Source organism: Gastrolobium bilobum, unplaced genomic scaffold (assembly GCF_033153095.1).
Source record: "Gastrolobium bilobum isolate Gb01-03AN ecotype WA unplaced genomic scaffold, APGP_CSIRO_Gbil_v1 utg359, whole genome shotgun sequence".
Taxonomy (NCBI): domain Eukaryota; kingdom Viridiplantae; phylum Streptophyta; class Magnoliopsida; order Fabales; family Fabaceae; genus Gastrolobium; species Gastrolobium bilobum.
This window is the reverse complement of record NW_026897777.1, coordinates 100,238-119,936: the sequence shown is the minus strand read 5'-3', so window position 1 is coordinate 119,936 and position 19,699 is coordinate 100,238. Positions and strand designations below refer to the sequence as shown.

Below are 19,699 nucleotides of genomic sequence, written 5' to 3'. Positions count from 1 at the left end.
ATAAATAAATCTCAAAATGTATAAGGCTAAACAAAATATCACATGTCATTACAGTTATCTAAAAGTACAACTATGCAACATTTTATCAAAACATCTACGTAAGATCCTCATAATCCATCCTCCAATGCATCTGAGCTTTCTAGCTCTACACAAGCCTCTTGACTTGTGAGGGCTCCCCTGCTGCTGTTGGAGTATTTGAAATATGTCCCCAAAAAGGGTGAGATACGAATCTCAGCAAACCCTGGTTCTTAGAGTAATTCTCCACCAAGAGTTTACTTCCTATATGAAAAGTCAATATCCATAGCATAAAAGCAACATATATCTTGAGGCAAATAGAAATGATTGTAAGTGTTTACCCAGTACACCAGGATCCGTGTGCACCCAATATACTGTGGATCTGTGCTCCCAAAGCACTATCAGTGGGATGCCTCCCAAGAGTAGCGGACTTCCAAGGGCTATCCCTTGATGGATGAAATCCATAAGAAAAATAACGTTCTGATTAGCCAAAGAACAAAACAATCAAATCACTATATTTAACCCCTAGTGCTTATCCAATGGTGCTCTCACCAATGTCACAATAATTTTATATGAATGCAGTTATACCATACAACTAACACACAATCAATCATACAATACATATAACTATAGCCCCATTGGACCATGGTGGAACAACCAAGAGGGAGTAAAACCCTAAGAACAAAGAGTTTACATTTTGAAGCTATGTGTTATAGCACCTCTTGTCCTAGCTTGCTTCTAGCCTAAGGAATCCTATACACAATCCTTCAACCCATATCACCTATTTAAAATATCATTCCATTTATCAACATATACAATCATATAATTTATACATCAAACTATCAAGCTAAGGTTACAATCTCATCAACAGCTAAGGTTTGGAAACTTACCCTTTTTCTTGAATCACTTAAGAATCAAGGCTCAAGCAGCCTATCCATTAGGCAATTTCACCAAGCAACCTATTCAAGGCATACCTCAATTAATTAACATATATACAACAATATAATCATATACCAACACTTCCAATTGCTATCAAAGTTTTAGGTTTGGTGACTTACCATAATTCTTGATAATTCAAGAATTTAAGCCTTGGTTCATGGATGTGTTCAACACTTTATCTTATTTCAATAATTCAATTGGTTCAACTCTATATTACCAAATGAACATAAACAACTATTATATATTCTATATCAACCAACATTCCGATGGATAAAATATCACCAAAGTACACTAATAACAACTGATAAACCCTTGGTTTACCATGTTTTTAGGCTTAATTATGATTGATATATGTTATGAATTGCATGAAAATTAGGGTTTTATGTTGTAAAGTCACAGTAATTGAATATCTTGCTAACATGTTGTCGTAATGCTGATTTACAAGGGTTTTTGACACATATTATGGCATTTTGGAACAAAAGGAAGACATCAAGGTGAGTTGAAGTCACAAGAAAGCAAGATTTCAAGTGTGTACCAGCTGAAGGAGGACGTTTTGGGGTCCATGAAGCATGTTTAAACGTGCAAAAGGAATAAAAACACCATTGCCCCGTGGAGGAGAACGTTTTGGCGCACAACAGCACGCCAAAACGTCCAGAAAACAACATAAACCATTCGAAGAGCACGTTTTGGCGTGCTACAGGACGCCAAAACGTGTGAAGGCAGACAAGAATACACATCAAGAACGTTTTAGCGTGCTACAGCACGCTAAAATGTCCATACACGGTCAAGCCAACTCCAAGAAAGATTTGATCAAGATATGCAAGCAGATTCGATAAAGATACAAGGAAGAAACACCTCAACCTTGATTTGAAATAAGATATAAATCCAATGGGAAGATGTGATGAAGATACAACAAAGATTTGAAGCTCTAATTCGTCAACCAAATCTTCAAGATATTACATGCAAAAAGGAAACAAAGATGAAATCAAATACAAATCTGATATGGATTCATTGGGAGATTTAATGATGGATACAACTCCTATGGTTATAAATAAGAAGCTTGGGAGCAGACCAATTCAGAAACCAATTCACAATTCCAGAGCATTACACCAAGACGGAAGGAGAAATCCTGTTGCGGAATGCTGGAACACTGAGGAACCAAGTCAACATCACACCAATGGAGGCTTGTGGTTCTCTTTTCTTTATTATTTCTTTTCAATTCAGTATGCTAGAGTAGTCTTTTATGTAGTTAAGGGTAGATGGAACCCAATTGAATCTTTATGTTTATGAATTAAATTGTCTCCAAATCCTGTTCTTTTTATAATTGAATAAATTAACTGTTTTTAATGCTTTCTATGAGTTTGTTCCTTATAGAATGATTTTGGTGAATTGTATGACAATAGGGATGTTGGTGCATGAACCTTGACTTGATAATTTATCATAATCCTTGTGATCTAGGAATAGGAATAGGAATAAACATAAGGTAATTATGCAATCTTATAATTCTTGATCTTAATGCATGTTTTCTTGGGGAATAATCGGGGAACTAGAGTTCTTTCAAGATTACATAGATTTATAGTAACAAGAATTGAGCTGTAATTAACTTAGATAGAATTGATTGACAATATATTAAGAAACAGATTCTTGACTCTTTAATTCATAACATATTGAGGATATTAGGGGAAGTCAAAACCTTAACTACGCTTGTTTTAAATCTTAATCAAACATCAACTTCATTCATCCTTTTAATTCTGAATTTTCATATTGCATGCCTTTAATTGTTTTTAATTTTAAGTCCTTTGAATCACAACTCTCTTCATCTAAATTCTTGATTGTCCAACTAAGACGCGATTAACGAACTAGTGCTTGAAAATTCTGATCCTCGTGGGAACGATCTCGTACTCCGGTACACTTTATTACTTTCACGATCGGTGCACTTGTCGAGTCGCTATCAACAACTCACCTTCATTCTTGAAAGATTCAAGAATGCAAGTTTCCACCAATGACTTGATCTAAATGTGGCTCTTCTACTTGAATGTCACAAGATTCACCTCTACAACACCAAACAATCAATGACCACCATCACAACCTATCTCACATTACTTAAAGCCTAAGTAACCTCACTTTGTTCATAATTTGAAATTTCAAAAGTGATACAAATGATGGTTGCATTACTTTTCCTTTGCCAAGAACCAATCTCTAAAATATTTTGTGAAGGCATTAAGGTTCATTCTCACTACAACACCTCAAAACATGAAAATCTATTCACTTTGTTCTTAACAATTTCCAAAAATGATTAAAGTTGTGGTTTTTATGTTTTTTCTTCATTAAACACATTTCCTAATCATTTTTTCTCAATGGCCCCAAGCCAAATTCAAGTCTTAATTCATGTTTGTAACTGATAAATGTCAAAGACATTATGTTTATAAGACCAAAAATAGGTTAAATAATGATAAAATTGGTCAAGAACATAGTTCATATAATTAAATGCAAAAGAATTGGGGGTTTTAATGTTTGAACATGAGTCAGACTTAAAAATATATTGGTTTCGGATTTAAAATTATTAAATTTGAGCATTAGAGCAATGGGTAAGTTAGAAGAACTTAAAGTGATAAAGGAAGAAAAACCATTTAGTGAAAATATCCCTAAAGTTACTTCCAGCCAATTTTTGGCATCCAATATGATGGATTTCAAGAAACAGTGAACGGTCTTATCAATACACAACTGTATAACTCCCTAGGAATTTCAATTGCACTTATATTCATCACTGTAGGAATTGCATTCAAGCTTTCCCCAGCCCCTTCTCATCAATGGACTCCTGACGTATATGAAGGAGTGCGGTTCGTTCAATAAATTCCTACCTCTCTGTTTATTTCTGAGATGTTTGGATTTTTTAAAACTCCATAGACATGCAGAAGAGAAATTCTATTCTGACTCGGACCAAGACATCACTTTACTTGTTCAAATAACAACTAAGGTGAAACAGAGTCAGGAACAACGAATCCATTTATGAAAAAGATTTATTTTGCAAGTTTGTTATTACGGGTAGTTCATATAAAGGATCGGACTAATGACATAGACAATACTTGAATTCTCGATGTAGATGCTATATAGTTGGTTTTCATCCTTCTGAGACTACAAGTATAATAAGAGCATCCGTCGACAAAAGGAACACCCTAAGATGATCATCTCGAGGCTATTGAGAACGAATCAAATCAATTCTCAATCTTTTCAACCTCGGTTCCATAGGAGAAAATCATAAAGATTGAAAAAACCGGTCATTCACAACCACTGATGAAGGATTCCTCGAGAAGTTAAGGATTAGTAATGCTTTTGAAAACTCAAAATCGAATGGATTCGGTCTTATATATACGCGAGGAAGGAAATCAAAAAAAGAAAAAAATGAGTTATGATATCCCTCCAGCATATTATGTTTCAAAGGCAAAAATAAGCAAGGATTCAATCTAAATTGATCCAAAAAAGACTTATAATTGTGATAAAGATCGCTAATCCATTCTCAGACTTGTTCTCACTAAAAATTCTATGTTTTGTGAAAAAGTTTAGACGAAAAAGAGATATAATCACAAGAAGATAAGAAAAGAAGTTTCTATTCATTCGCGCCGTTAGCGCTTAGTTGGCCCTGGAAACGCCAAAGAACTTAAATTCTTCTGTGTCACCGTGCTTCTGGCGCTAAAAGCCCCAAGATAAGGATAAAGCTTCTATTTCACCATGCTTGTAGCGCCATATTAGGGCTACCAACGCCAACGATACCAAATACCTTATGTTTCTCCGCGCCTCTAGCACGGTATTGGCGCTAGAAGCGCTAGCAATTCGAATCCACCGCGCCTCTAGCGCGGGTGTGGCGCTATCAACGCCAAGACCATAATTGAGCTTCTGTTTGGCCGCAACAGCAGCGCAGGAGTGGCACCACCAGCGCCAGAAGCATGTGACCTGATTAAGTGAAGATCAAGTTATATCTGAAAGAGGCATATCTTATGGAGGATTTGGTGGGATTTTGAATTATATTAAAAAGAAAACAAAACCTAATGAGAGGTTGGAGAATTGCAATTTTCAAAGAGAAAAAAACTTGAAGATTGACGCAATTGTGGAAGACCATCATCTTCTTCTTTCTTCTTCATGATTTATTCTACCTTCTTTTCTTTCTTTATTTTGTTTAAGCCAGCTATGTCTGGCTAGTTTTCTTTTGTAGTTAGGGATATGGATCAAACGTGAATCCTTGTTTGGTTTAAATTGTTTCTTTAATAAATTGTCTCAAACTATTTTTATTTTACCTTGAAATTATTCTATTCATTTTTGTATGACTTGATCAATCATATAAGGATAAATAAAGTTAGGGTTCACAATAGACATATTGGAATCTTGATCTGGACTAGAGTAAAATATCAATTCGTGCATGATCTAAACATAAATTTGTAGGAATTTCAAACTTTATAATTCATTGCACTTAAGGTTTAATCTAAAAGAAATTTCTAAAACATTAGGGTTCCAATATGGTTAAAGGATTAAAGAACTAAGAAATTGGGATTTAATCATTTAATTTTTGGATGATAAATTATTTGAAATAATTGAGACAAAATATTATTGAAATTAATTTAAATTACTCAAGGGAGATCGAAGGTGAAATATACCCTAGCTGCAGTTTCTTTTATTGAGTTAAATCCTGTTTTAATTCTTTGTGTTTTGGTCTGAAGTTTATTTTAATTACTATTGTCTTTATTTTGATTTTTTATCATTGAAAGTTACTCTTCCAAACCACTGTGATTTGTCCAAATTAAGAGAAATAGTGAGAATATTGATTGACATATTTAATCCTCGTGGAAACGATAACTCTACTAACTCTTTATCATTTGTACGACTAGTATACTTGTCGTGATCGCAATAAGTTCTTCTTTCTTTTGTCACTTAGGAGTCGTGCGAGATGAAAGTCTCATGCACGGTTTTGAATGAGAGAAAGAACTGAGGAATCCTTTTTTCGACTATAAATCTCTCGCTCCAGTCGTTGCTTTTCTTTCTATTACTTTGAAAGTAGCCATTTTAGCTTCAAGCACTCGAATTTTCGATATTCTTTTTTATTTCTAATCAAACGAATGGCATCTTCTTCTAAAATTCCTAGCTATTCTTAGCATGATATTAGGGAATCTCATTGCTAATACCGAAACAAGCATGGAACATATGCTCGCGTATTCATTCATAGGTCAAATCGGATATGTAATTATTGGAATAATTAATGTTGGAGACTCAAATGGTGGATATGCAAGCATGATAACTTATATGTTGTTCTATATCTCCATGAATCTAGGAACTTTTGCTTGCATTGTATTACTTAGTCTACGTACTAGAACGAATAACATTTGAGATTATGCAAGATTATACACGAAAGATCCTTTTTTTGGCTCTCTCTTTAGCCCTCTTCTATTATCCTTAGGAGGTATTCCTCCACTAGTAAGTTTTTCGAATTGTGTAGACATAGCAGCAGCACAAAGATCTTGGTCATTTTTCTAGTACAGGAATTTGCTGTCAAGTAAGAATCAGAAGAGTTTGTTCTGATATCTGTCCCAAAGCTACTACCTAATGGATCAATAAAGGGGTAGCAAGATATTCAAGGTATGCAATTAAATGGTGACAGGAAAAGACAATGGGCGAGGGTGTATAAAAGAACTCTGCTGTTTCTGGCTTCCAGTCACAGTTTATACGATACTTTGAGTAAGCATATTGTATGGAAGTTCTTATTTGTCATCGTTCGTTCTCCAACTTCCCAATGGATTTCCATTTTTGAGGGTTTAAAAGATAAAAAGTTAAGAGTAAAATCTTCTTCTTTTTTTGAAAATTAGTAAAATCCTCTTCAGTATCCCAATCTATGGATGCAGGCACAATTTTTGAGTTGGGCTTAAGTTGGAATACTCCGATCCAATAAGGGACTATTTTTATTTTGGTTATTTTGAACCTGAGTCTAATGAAATACAGGGCTACAAAAACGAATTCCCATATGGCAAATATTAAAATCTTTTGTAAGACTTTTCACCCTCTCTCTCTTTTCTAAATGTGAATGGAGAATTTAGCATTTCTTATAAACTGTCTAAATATCTCACCACTAACATAAACATAATTAATCCTTCTGTATAAGTAACACTCATTTTGTAATTACCTTAAACATCAATATATGATCCTTGTTATCATAAGCTTAACCAATAAACAAGAGTACAAAAGCCACTATGATGGCACCACAAGCCTTAATGTACCCGAACATACATAGATTATGTGTTTCAATATGATCGAATGCAGAGAATTCCAAGAATACATGTAGGTCCAACTTCTTGCTGCTGCTCGTTGATCCCATCTTATTCACAAATAAAAGTCATAAAACACATGACATGAGATCATGGTTCATGTTTCTTTATTTCCATCGCTAGCCACAGAAATTTTCTTAGACGCAAAAGGCATAAAGCGAAGTTCCGGAAGTGAATTTTCCAAGTGCTAATCCAAGACCTATCTTATATCCATTTCCAAAATATATGCACCCATCACTAATGGATATTCCACCATACACTGTCGATCCAGTCTTATAAGACCACACAATTTCACCAGTCTTGCCATTTATTGCATACACAGGTCCTTCAACATTTGTGGATCCCGCAAAGACAATGCCATTAGCTACACTAAAAGGACCATTAGCAGTGGCATTACTGGGGTTGGCTATGGACCACAAGATCCTACCACTCTTTGCCTTCATTGCAACCCACCCTCCACTAGTTGTAGTCTTGTTGGATGGTAAAAGAGTGAAGTTTTTGCCACCAGAATTAGCAATGTTAGTGTAGACCCTTTTTTCGTCAGTGGCTGCTCCCCATGTTCCACCTCCTGCAATCCCACCAGGACCAGCTTCCTGCAAAAATATAAAAAAATGAAAATTTTCAACAGACAACATGTATATAAAAAGTCCATGGCTCATAAAAATAAACATGAACATGGATTCCGCTCTAAAGAGAGACAATGATTAATGAAATTCTTAAAAAAAAATTACCGTAGACCAAATGAGCTTGCCGTTATCTCGGTTCAATGCCCAAGCAAAACCACTCTTTTGTACAGCAACAACAACATCTAGTTTGGTTCCATTTACATCAATTGTGAGCATCATTGGTGCTTCCCCAAAATCAGCATCAGGGTTAGGACCTGGTGGACAATTAGGTGTTGACAAGTTATTGCAAACAAAGAACCACACATCGTATCCTCCTAATTGGTGGTACCATTTGATTTTGCCAGTATCCAAGTCAAGTGCAATGATTGAGTCCGAATGATTTTCTGGTTCAACACACTCATTAGGATGAGTAGGTTGAGTTAAATTATTCTCTCTTTCTTGACATTGGCGTATGTGCAAAGGGGCAGATAATAAGTTTCCAGTGGCAATGTATATATGGTTCCTTGTGACATCAATGGAAGGGCTACTTCCCCATATAGGGACTCCAGCATATTCTCCTCGTTCTCCATGGTTATTAGGTAACATGAAGGTTTGCCACAAGATCCTACCAGATTGAATATCTAGCTTTGAGAAGCTTCCCCGAAAGGTGCAACATTTTTCAATACTGAGGGTTTCTTCTAGTGAAGATGTACCAACATAAAAGGCCCTGCACATATATAGGATTGCCAACTTTTTCTTACATATATGAATAGATAATAATAATGCATTAACATGACTAAACTATACATTTTAAAACAAGTAATAGTATCACATGACTAATATTTGTACTAAATTTGATAACCGCGGCTCATCAGCTGTACAAGTATCGATCATAATTATATGCATTCAACTATATTGACTTGGAAAGCTAGTTGTCACCAACAGAATTGTTGAACACTACATAAAATTTTGAAAAGTACTTTTCGTTGCAATATACTAAAATGTCAACGTTTTATTTTTTCTTTGCCTTGTGTGCTTTTATCATTTAGAAACCTGTGAATTAGAAGATGATAAGTTTATTATGATTCAATATTTTTTTTTTAAAATAGAACAACAACCTTATGCGTACCTAATAGCTTTTATGAACCAATCTTTAATAATAAGAGGTAAGCAAAATATTGTAACAACTACAGAATCAGGGTAGCTATTCAGTGTTAAAGGGGAGAATGGGCTAGGTTGTCGATACATTAAGGTTTAAAGCATGTCCTAAGTGGCATAATTTTAATTACGAGTTTAATATTTTTATTATATGTTTAAGATACAATTATCTCCAGGAGAGATATAAGAGAGTGAGCGACATTAGTAAGGAGTGAGAGGAAGAGACAGAAAAAAAAGTCCAACCCAGCTCTAGTATTTAAAAAATAAATAGCTATTTATTGAGCGCATACCAGAAATATGAAGTTTTTTTTACATGTATTATCCACGGTTAATCGATTACTACTAGTTCGATTCGAACGGGATAGTACTAGAAATATTAAATTCTGTTTTTTGTTTTTGTTTTTTGGAACACATAATCTAATACAAATTATCCAAACCCCTGGGCACTGTATCTATTATTATAGCATTGAATAAAGACAGGTTACGTTACACATACCAATAAATAAATAAATATAAGTAGGGTGGCAGCTAGTTTTTTGTTCGTAAATATATGACGAAGTATAAGGTATACTAACATCATCTTCAAACTAACAAGTTGAGCAGATCTGCCTCCCCGTAATAATAAACAATTTCATAAAAAGTTAATTTTCTCCTAGATATATAAAACCAAATCGAATGTTAACCCAATCGCAAAGTTAGGTCAACATGTTAATTATCCAACCACATGTTGCCAATTAAAACAAGCATGGATGTGACTTAGAATTTGGAGCAATGTGCTATAACAGATCTTTCAATGTCCTTTATTCATTTCATTTATTTTAGTTTTTATTTTTTTTAGAAAAAAATCTTTTATTATCTTTGTTTGTGGCCAAAGGTGTTACAATCATCACCAAAATTGAAAAGTTATTCATTATAGCAAAATTATTAATGGGTCTAGGAAGAAGATACTAACCCTCTGTGGTAAGTTCCAGACATAGTCACAACGCCAGAGTTGTGGCTGTCCAAAGTGGTTTGCCAAACTAAGTCCCCTGTTGATCTTTTGACAGCAATAACAACAGCAGGGCCATATATTCCAATTATGAGGAGTTCACCTGCTATGGTTGGTGTTGCCCTTGCCACTGTCCAGTTAACACCGGATACAAAGCCTGTTGCATTTAGGCCTGTTAACTTGTGCAAGTTCTGTTTCCACACAAGTGATCCATCACATGCTCTCACTGCAAAAATGTCCCCATTCCATGATGGAAAATAGAGAGTGCCATCAAAAATTGCTGGAGTTGCAGTTATGTCTTTGCCTGCATAGAATTTCCACTTCAAACTTAGGTTGGAAACAGTTTCAAAGCTGATCTTGTGTTCCTTGCTGGCATATCTTCTGTTGTATATATCTCCACCATGGTTTAACCAATTTTGTATCATTTTTGTTGACTTGGTTTTGGGTTCCTTTGGGGAAAGCCTGTACTGAAATCACTCAACAATTGCAAACTCAGTTTAGTACATTATAGTAGTTAGTAGTCAAATCATAATCAACAGTAGGTCTCATAAATTTCATGTACACAAACGTAAATGGAAAAGAAATTAGCCACTGAGATTGGTCTAATGATGAAGAGTTTGAGTAATTTATATTAAGTTGTCTGTTCAATTTTCATCCATATATAAAAAAATTGAAAAATTATTTTTACGCACCATTTCATTAATGGTTTTTTTTTTTTTTTTTACACTTGCTTGTTTTGGTAAAAAGAAAATGAAGGTATATATATATGGAGAAGTATGTTTGTCTTGGTCTATTACACAGAAAATTTTACAAGAATAAGAATAGTATGCAAATAACTTTGTTGAAGGAAAAGATGTAAAGGAAACGAAGTATGTTTGTCTTGGTCTATTACACAGAAAATTTTACAAGAATAGTATGCAAATAACTTTGTTGAAGGAAAGGATGTAAAGGAAACGAACTATGTAGAGAGTTTCAAAAAAAAAATGGAGTATAGAGCACTGGAGGCTTACATCAGAACCTTGGGACACTGAACTTGTTAGTAGACATAATACAAACAAAGAAATAACAGAAGTGGTGATTTGCTCGAACGGTGACATGTTGGGAAGTTGGAGATGCACTATAGGGATAATCGGGTTAACATTCAAGAGTTTCCACGTTTAGCTATATATAGGAAATGAACAATTATTTTATGATAAAGCTGTAATGGAAAACTATATTTTCTAATTTGATTTTTTTTTTTTTTAGGGGTGGCAATTTTCAAGTCACCCCGCTAATGTGATATGAACACGGCATGCAAAATTTGTACTCCGGTCAACTTGTTTTCGAATTTATATTATGTTTGTGTTGGCAAAAATTAACATGAAAAAATTTGTGTTGTATCACATGTCAATTTGCGAATTCGAAATTGATTTGCTTTAATCTTTTTAAACGTTATTCGTGTTGTGTTATAAACAGATTATTGTGTCTTATCATGCCCAGTCAGTCCATAGAAATGATCAACATGCTATGAGCTTGACATGCATGTTATTCACGTCATATTGTGTCGTGTCAATTCTATAATATTAAGCAGCACATTTTGAGGTTGTGGGTTATTTTGTAGTATGCGTGTCAACTTGCAAATAAGTGGATCATGTTTGCATCGAAATGTTCATATTAAATATTTTTATATTCGTATCAAATTCGACTCAAATTGTCATTTGTAATTTTCCCTTACACTTGGCTCACCTCAAACTGTTTTATAATCCAATATTTATTAAGTTCATTAAACATTAAGAATGATGCTAACTAAATGAAACTAATTTAGCCTTGACATAATTTTCAGTCCTAAACAGATAAATATTCTGTTTTTGTGCTATGTATCATAGTTTAATTATTTAACGTACTAGTTACTACATTTAAATTACATATATAAAAGGTTTTCGAGTTGGTCCCTCTTATCACTCTAGAGTGATAATCTTTGTACTGTCTAACATATTCCCTTTACTATCCAACGTCTCTTACTTCTGACTTTCCTTGATTTCAATCCTTATGTATGCGTTTGTATCACTACATCAAAATTATAATGGGTATTTGTAACGATCCGAAATATTTTCAATAAAAAAAAATGGAATCGCCCTCAATTTTATTTAATTTGAACAAAAAATTGGAACATCTTTTATTTTGCAATTAGTCTTTAAAACTTTAGACCAAGGTTCAGAGTAGGGGTGTTCATCAACCAATCCAAACCGATTCAAACCGCGGTGACCGAACCGAAAAACCGATAACCGAATAAACCGAAAATCGAAAAACCGAAAACCGATTAAAAACCGCAAATTTTAATTGGATTGGGTCGATTTTTTGATGGGTTGATGAAAACCGATCCAATATATTAATTTTCCTCTACCTACTTGGGTATTTCCCTAATCATAGCCTAAAAATTTCTAAACACAAGACCCATTAACCCATCAACTAAATCCAAGAAAAAATCTAGTCATATCTCATCAACAAAATTTTATCTTTGTAGAACTTCATATCTCATTGCCAAAATAAAAAAAAAATTATATTATAGTTTACTAATGCTTTTGTATTTCAAATAAAAATTTTACAAAGTCACTATATACAAAAGATGTTATTTCCACAATAATCATGAAATAAATTTTAGAATTTTCAAAAAATCGAAAATCGATCCAATCCAAACCAGAAAAAATTGGATTGGATTGGATTGGATCGGATTTGAAAAAAAATCAAAACCGAATAGATGATTATATGATCAAACCGAAGGGATTGGATCAGATGATTTTTACTTCCAAAACCGATCCAATCCAGACCGCGAACACCCCTAGTTCAGAGTCTGATTATGTGTAGAGAATTGTGAAAACTTAATCACACAAGTTCATTTGTAAACGGTTACGTTTAATTAATTGTGTAAATTATTAATAGCTTTTATAAATATTTGTTTTATCCTTAAAAGATAGGAGAATGATCTGTTTACAAACTTGTTTTGAATTTTTTTACAAATTATACTATGTTCTCCCGAGAGAAGATAGTGTAACCAGTGTTCTTCCGGGAGAAGATAGTGTAGTTTGTAAGAGTTTGTAAACAAAAAAGTTTGTAAATATAATCTGCCCCTAAAAGATAAATATGATTATGTAGAAAGAAGGAAACTAAATTATTAAACTTTTATCTTAGACTGACGGAAAAAATCATGCGCCGACTATCCTCTGGTATAGTGAGGAATTCAAAGTTACGATGTTCTTGAAATATTTGTCTTGGTTGATTTTAATATTCTTAAAATTATAACTTTAATTTGAAAAGGTCGATATCTAGTCACTCTGAATCATCATGCTGTCGCAGCTAAAATAAATCCTAACGAAATGCGCAGGGTTAACAAGTCGTCACGACTAAGTTATCCCTTTAAAAATAATTCTTATATTATTATTTTCGTTACTATAAATTTTACGATGAACTTAAATGAATTTTGAATCATCAAGCCATCACGGCTAAAATGAACCAAAACAAAATATGTGGGGTTAATAGGTTGTCAGACTCTTCACGACTCAGCTAACTCCCATTTTAAATAATAACAATCTAATATTCTTTATTCTTTATTTTTTAAATTAACCCAAAATCAATAATTTTAAAATAAAAAAATACGGTTTGTTTGTTTGTTCGTTTATTATTACTGAACAGTTTAAAATTATTAAATTGTCACAAGCGAAATGATTCTAAAAATAATAGGATAAACAAGCTCTCACAACTTCGCTAATCCCTCCCTTTACTATAACCGTAATATTTGAGCCCAAATTATTACACGTTTAATATTTAATATAAAAAAAGAGTAAAAAGGTTATTAATGATAACGTGAGACAGTTTGACTTTAACATAGAGGAAGATTATTAATAATTGCCAAAAGCATATTACTTATTCTATTCGAATTTTAGATTTAGACAAGACGAGAGGCGGACCTAGGTTGTTACATATGTCCGCACGTGCGGACAACTGCGGACATAAGATTTTAGGATTTTTTTTTTCAGGTTGTTCTTATTCGTCTCTTGATTTAATATTTATATTAGGAGTAAATACTCTTTTAAATTCTCAATAAAAAATATGATCCCCACTTTAGTTCCTTATAAAAAAATTAGTCTTAAGGTTTCTAAGAAATTCAAAGTGGATCAATTTAGTTAAAATCGTGATCCCTCACAAATTCAAAAAAGACCCACATTAGTTGCTCAAAAGAACTAAAATGTATCCACTTTGAATTTTATAGGTACCAGGTCACTAAATTTTTTTTGTAAGGGACTAAAGTAGGGACCAAAAAGAGTATTTACTCTTATATTAGTTAGCAACGTAGTAACGTACATAAATGATTAAAACAACGTAGCAATGCAAATTGATTAGAGAGAAAACTTATTCTTCCTCTCCTGTCACGTACCCATTCTCATGCTCTCTTCATCCTTTGTTTCTTTTTTCTTTTTTCTAAAAAGAAAGTATTGATTGCAGGTCTGACATTCTCAAATAAGTTAATCTCTAGATACGAGGCCTTCACTGTGATTTCGCTTGCCTTCTGTAAGGTAGTGTTAACTTTTTTATTCACCATTATAAAATAAATTGATGATATATGACTGTACTGGAGTATATTATAATATTTGTTTTGGAAGATTGATAAGATTTTGGGAGGAATGATTAGTCAAACTATTGTCTGCAGCTTCTTATGGAAGCAACTAAAGCGTTAATCTAAATTGTCTTTACAAAAAAAGAAAATCGGAAGCGCTACTCCCAAACTCCCACCACTAAATGTGTGAACATAAAACTTTGTTCCTGGGTCTGCCACTCGCGAAGACAATAACAATACATGATTTAATGTGTGATATTTCAATTCCTATGGAAATTGCTTCTTGCCGTAACATACATTCGAGAAATAATGATAAAAAATAAACAGCCAAAGGAACTAAATACATAGATTACTTAAATAAGAGAAAAAAGGAAAAGACTTGGCCTTCTTGTCGTTTTCACATAATAAAATATTGAAAAAGTCTTGTTTCCCACTAAAAGTTTGTCTTCAACTAGTTTACGCTCATTAGCTTAGTGATTCAATGCTGTCGCCTGTCAGTACATTTCAATGAAAAAAAAAAACTCTTTTTGATATTTTTTATCATTTATTTATTCAAATTAAATAAACATAACGATACTAATACTACCAAAACTAATTGAAAGAAAAGTATAACTTTCGAGCCTACACTTCAGCCATGTAAAATGATAACAATTATATGATAATATTTGGACCCCCTAGACTCTTACAATAACGTGGGCACAATTGCTAAAAACACAATACAAGTTGAGAATTGTATCTGCACAATAACTTTGGAGGGGTCCACAATAATAAAATGGAGTGATTCTTCTTAGCATTAGCAAACAAGTAGGAATAAGAAATAATATTCATATTCATAGACAAGAAAAAAAAGACCAGTGGATTGACTACCGCAAAATGGAAAGGTGCCTTCGGTTTATAATATAGAGAAGTCAGAAGCGAGCGGGATGGCGAGGAGGTTGAGCTTGATGGCCGTCACTGGTAGATGGTGGCCAATGGAGTTTGTAGTTGATGGAGGCTTACATAGTGGGGGCAATTGGTTGAGACCTTATATATAGCTCCAAAATAATAGGAATCATTCACCTTTTCTATATTTTTAGTCTCCAAACTAGTTTCTCTCCTCCCTTTCCTCACCATCAGTGCCATCCTTTTAAGACCAAAATCTCTCCCACTTTTCTCCTTCCTCACGGACAGTGCAATCATCCTTCCATCCCGTGAGTTCCTTCAATCCAGCCCGTGAGTCCTCATTCCCGCCAAACCATCATGCTGTACCCGTCCTCTCAATTTTAGAGCAGGTAAAGCGATGGAGAAAAAAAAAATACAAATACAAATACGACAACGTATATGATCGTCCAGCTGCTGAAGTTGTTTTTTAGTGATTTTTTCCGTAGCAAGAAAGCATTTTTTATTTTTTATTTTTAATAATACTTATTGGTAAAAATGAGTGTTTTAAAAAAAAAGACAAAAATATACCGGTCAAAATAGGATGTTATTTGAAATTAAAAGTATTGATGTGCAGATAATGTTTCTATTATTTTAATATATGTTAAATTAAAAGTCCAAGATTTTGACATTCGACTGTCCTCATGCATATACCGGCCATTCTCTTTAGCCATATGTTTGTATCCTCTCTCTTTTAATTACTTATAAATATAAGTTAGGTTAAATAGGTTTTCAGAAAAGTTCTTATAATGAAAAGCTCTTTTTTTATAATGAAGAAAAAAGATAAAAGTTAAAAACTTCTAAAAGGAGCTTTTTTTAAGCTCTTGTATGTTTTTCTTGAATTGTGTATTTTTTTTTTAAAATGAAGAGCAATAAAGGTAGAGAAAGAGATAATTTTTTTGAAATATGTGTTTTTAAATAACTTTTAAGCTAAAATTTTTATGTAATTACCAAACAACTTTTAGCTTTTCTTTTTAAGCTCTTTGTTGTAGCTTTAGCTTATAAGTAGTTTCTAACTTAAAAAAAGAGGAACCAAACAGGCTCTTAAAAGTGCTTATTTGAAATAAGTTTACCAAACATACATCTTTGTTAACTGCCTCCCCATTATTTTCAGGTTCAATTCCATGTGATCACCCCGCAAATATAGCATAGACTTAGTTCTTTGTTTAGGGTTGTTTTGCGTTCATGCAGTTTTAGTCTTTGCTGTAAGCTTAGATGTACGATATTATTTTCCTAGTAGCGTATATCCTAGTTTTGAGGATTACTCTTATAAATTGAAGTAATCTAATTTCCGATTTATTGATTTGGTCGTCCAAGAGGAGCCTATGGCAGGGATTAGACCCGTCTGACAATGGTATCAGAGCCGGGTTGGGCTTGAGCTAGCTTGGTGATTGACTAGAGGCAGGTTGGGTATTTGAGCCTAGGGTACTCGGAGAATAGGGGAGCAGATATACCAATATTGTGTTTCACACTTGAGGGAGAGCCTGCTGGGATCGATATTCAAGTGTGATAAGTCACACGTTGGTTAGTAATGAGTTAAGTGAAGTGCATATAAGTGGGAGGACCCATAAACTCAATGCCTTAAGATTTTAGGTTGAGACATTGCGTCAGACCCACTTAATATAGTGTGTAGCCATAGGTGGTGGTCGGTCCCCCGCCATGGGCTCCTCCCCTTGGACTTACCTAACAGAATTGTTGGAATGTTCAAGCATGATAAGTCTCACATTGGTTAGTAATGGGCTAAGTGAAATGCATATAAGTGAGAAAACCCATAAACCCAATGCCTTAGTGTTTTAAGTTGCGTCATGGTTTCAGACCCACTTGATATAGTGGTGTAGCCTTAGCCCATTAGCGGTGTCCCCCGCCACGGGCTCCTCTTGGATCTGTCTAACATATTTCTTATTTTTAGATGTTTATACAACAGTCACAAGACTGTTTAAACCAGGGTTGAGATTTGTTCAACAGAAGATATGCCTAAAAAAAAGTGTCAGATCAGCCCCGAAACAGCACCAAACCTCTGTTTGAAGTAATAGCTAATAGCTCACCTTACAGCCCAATCTGTTAAGTGAAGGATCTTTAATGATTTCCTATTATATCTTTTTAACACTCCCTCTCACCCAAGGGTTCTTTGGGATTGAAGTGTAGATATTATATAGGTTATTTTTCTTAATATCTTGTACTAATTTAATTTCACTAGAAAGTGGTGTTGAACAATAAAGTATACAACTTTTATTAAGTGAAACTCAAATTACAACTACTTTCACACACTTGAGCTTTACAAAGATAATTTTGAGTTACACCCACTCACTTTTACAATTTATTCTCTCAAGCTTACTTTCACTCTACATTCTTCTTTCTTTCTTCTTTTTCACTTGTTGTTTCTTCTCAATTGTTTCGAACTTAAGGCCTTTATTCCTATTTATAGTTTTCATATGAGATCTCTATATCCTTCTTCATCTTTCTTTGGCTTTACATAGTCTTTAGATTCTCCTCTTAGTTTCTTCATCCCTCTTGGGCTTTACAATGTCCCTAGATTCTTCTATTTGTTTCTTCATTCTTCTTTGTTCACCAATTCTAGAAAGATTAATACATGAAATTTTCTAGAGAACTCTAGTGAGTGAAGAAAAGAGTAGTTGGTATTCATTTCAATACTCCCCCTCAACGACAACTCTCTCTTACTATTGATCTAGCAATCCGACCAAGTTTCCTTTTGAACTCTTGAAGTTTCACACTGTTGAGTCCTTTAGTGAATAAGTCTGTAACTTAGCCTTCGGTCTTCATGTATTTCACCTTAATATGTTTTTATAACACTTATTCTCTAATAAAGTGATCACGCAGCTCCACATGCTTGGTCCTCGCGTGAAAGACCAGGTTCTCAGCTAATCATATGGCTGATTGATTATCATCGTAGAGGTCTTCTATATAATCAATAGGTTGATGTAAGTCCTTCATAAGTTGCATCAACCATGTACATTCTTGTGCTGCCATTGTTGCTGCCTTGTATTCTACTGCTTCTGTAGTTGATATATAATTACAAATGCCTAAATTGCAACGGACATTTGCGACGACCATCTAGTCGTCGCAATTTGCGACAGAATTCGTGGCCGAAGAACAATTGGGATGGAAATGTGTCAAAATTTTTGTCGCCAAAAGTGCCACTTCGAAGCAAAACCATCGCAAACTGCGACAGTCAAAACTTCCTTCGCAATAGTGGAATGTTTGCCAGGGATTTTTGCAACAGAATATTTTACGACGGGAAAATCGGTAGCAAACTAGGGGAGCAAGTTTTGCGACAAATGTGAATTTATATATATTGCAATTTGCGATGGATTTTGCTACGGAAGATTCGAATATGATTTGCGATGTTGAGAAGGAAAAGGGAAGTTTCAAACCCTTACTTGGATGCATGAAAGGTATGGTATGAAAATGAAAGCTCAAATCAAATCAAGGCACTAGCGGCCCAAGTCAGAGACCTGGAAGAAGAGGTCTTTGAGAGTTGAATCAAGAAGAGGGGTTTGTGGGGTTGAAATGAAATGGGTTTGTGAGGAGCGAAGGAGGTGGTGGAATTTTGGTTTTTTGAATGGAAAGTGCACAAAAGAAAGAGGCAGCGACATTAACGGCAACAGTGGCGGCGATGCTGCTCCAGTGACAACAGCAGACAATGGTGGCAGAGGGAGAAGAGAAGTGAGAGGCAAAGGTCAATGGGGAAGAAAAGGGTAGAAGGGGAAGAGAAATATGGGAGCTAATACAACAACTCTTTATCAGTTCTAATTTCACCCATATAGGCCTGATTAAATTATACAATATTTTAATGTATTAATGTATCTTGCTGTATAAGTTTATATTATACAATGGTCACACCAAACAATTGAAAATGTCATACTGTATAGCATAATCTTATACAATCAGGTCTTATACGTCATACTAAACGAGCCCTTAAAAGATAAAAAGTTAAGAGTAAAATCCTCTTCAACATTTCCTTATTAACTAAAATTCATCATCACCACATGGTTGGTGCAGGAATTGAATTAGTAGAGAATATATGGAAACAAGTTAAGGTAAAAATTAACAACAATTTGTATATGAAATCTTATTGGTGTTGGTATGAGCCTGTAGATCTTCTTTCTTCATTTGTTTAAGAAAGAATCCCAATTTGTCGATGCAGGCACAATTTTTG

At 34.1% G+C, this 19,699-nt stretch overlaps 1 protein-coding gene across 1 annotated transcript; it reads right to left on the bottom strand.

Annotated features, from left to right (window-relative positions):
• Positions 1-7,399: 7,399 nt before the first annotated feature.
• On the bottom strand, positions 7,400-11,110 carry LOC133310217 (uncharacterized). Its single transcript, XM_061511112.1, has 4 exons — positions 11,024-11,110; positions 9,978-10,480; positions 7,994-8,594; positions 7,400-7,855 (listed from the first exon to the last, which is right to left on the bottom strand). The coding sequence occupies exons 1-4, from the start codon at positions 11,108-11,110 to the stop codon at positions 7,400-7,402; spliced, it is 1,647 nt and encodes a 548-aa protein (XP_061367096.1).
• Between the last annotated feature and the right edge of the window lie 8,589 nt (positions 11,111-19,699).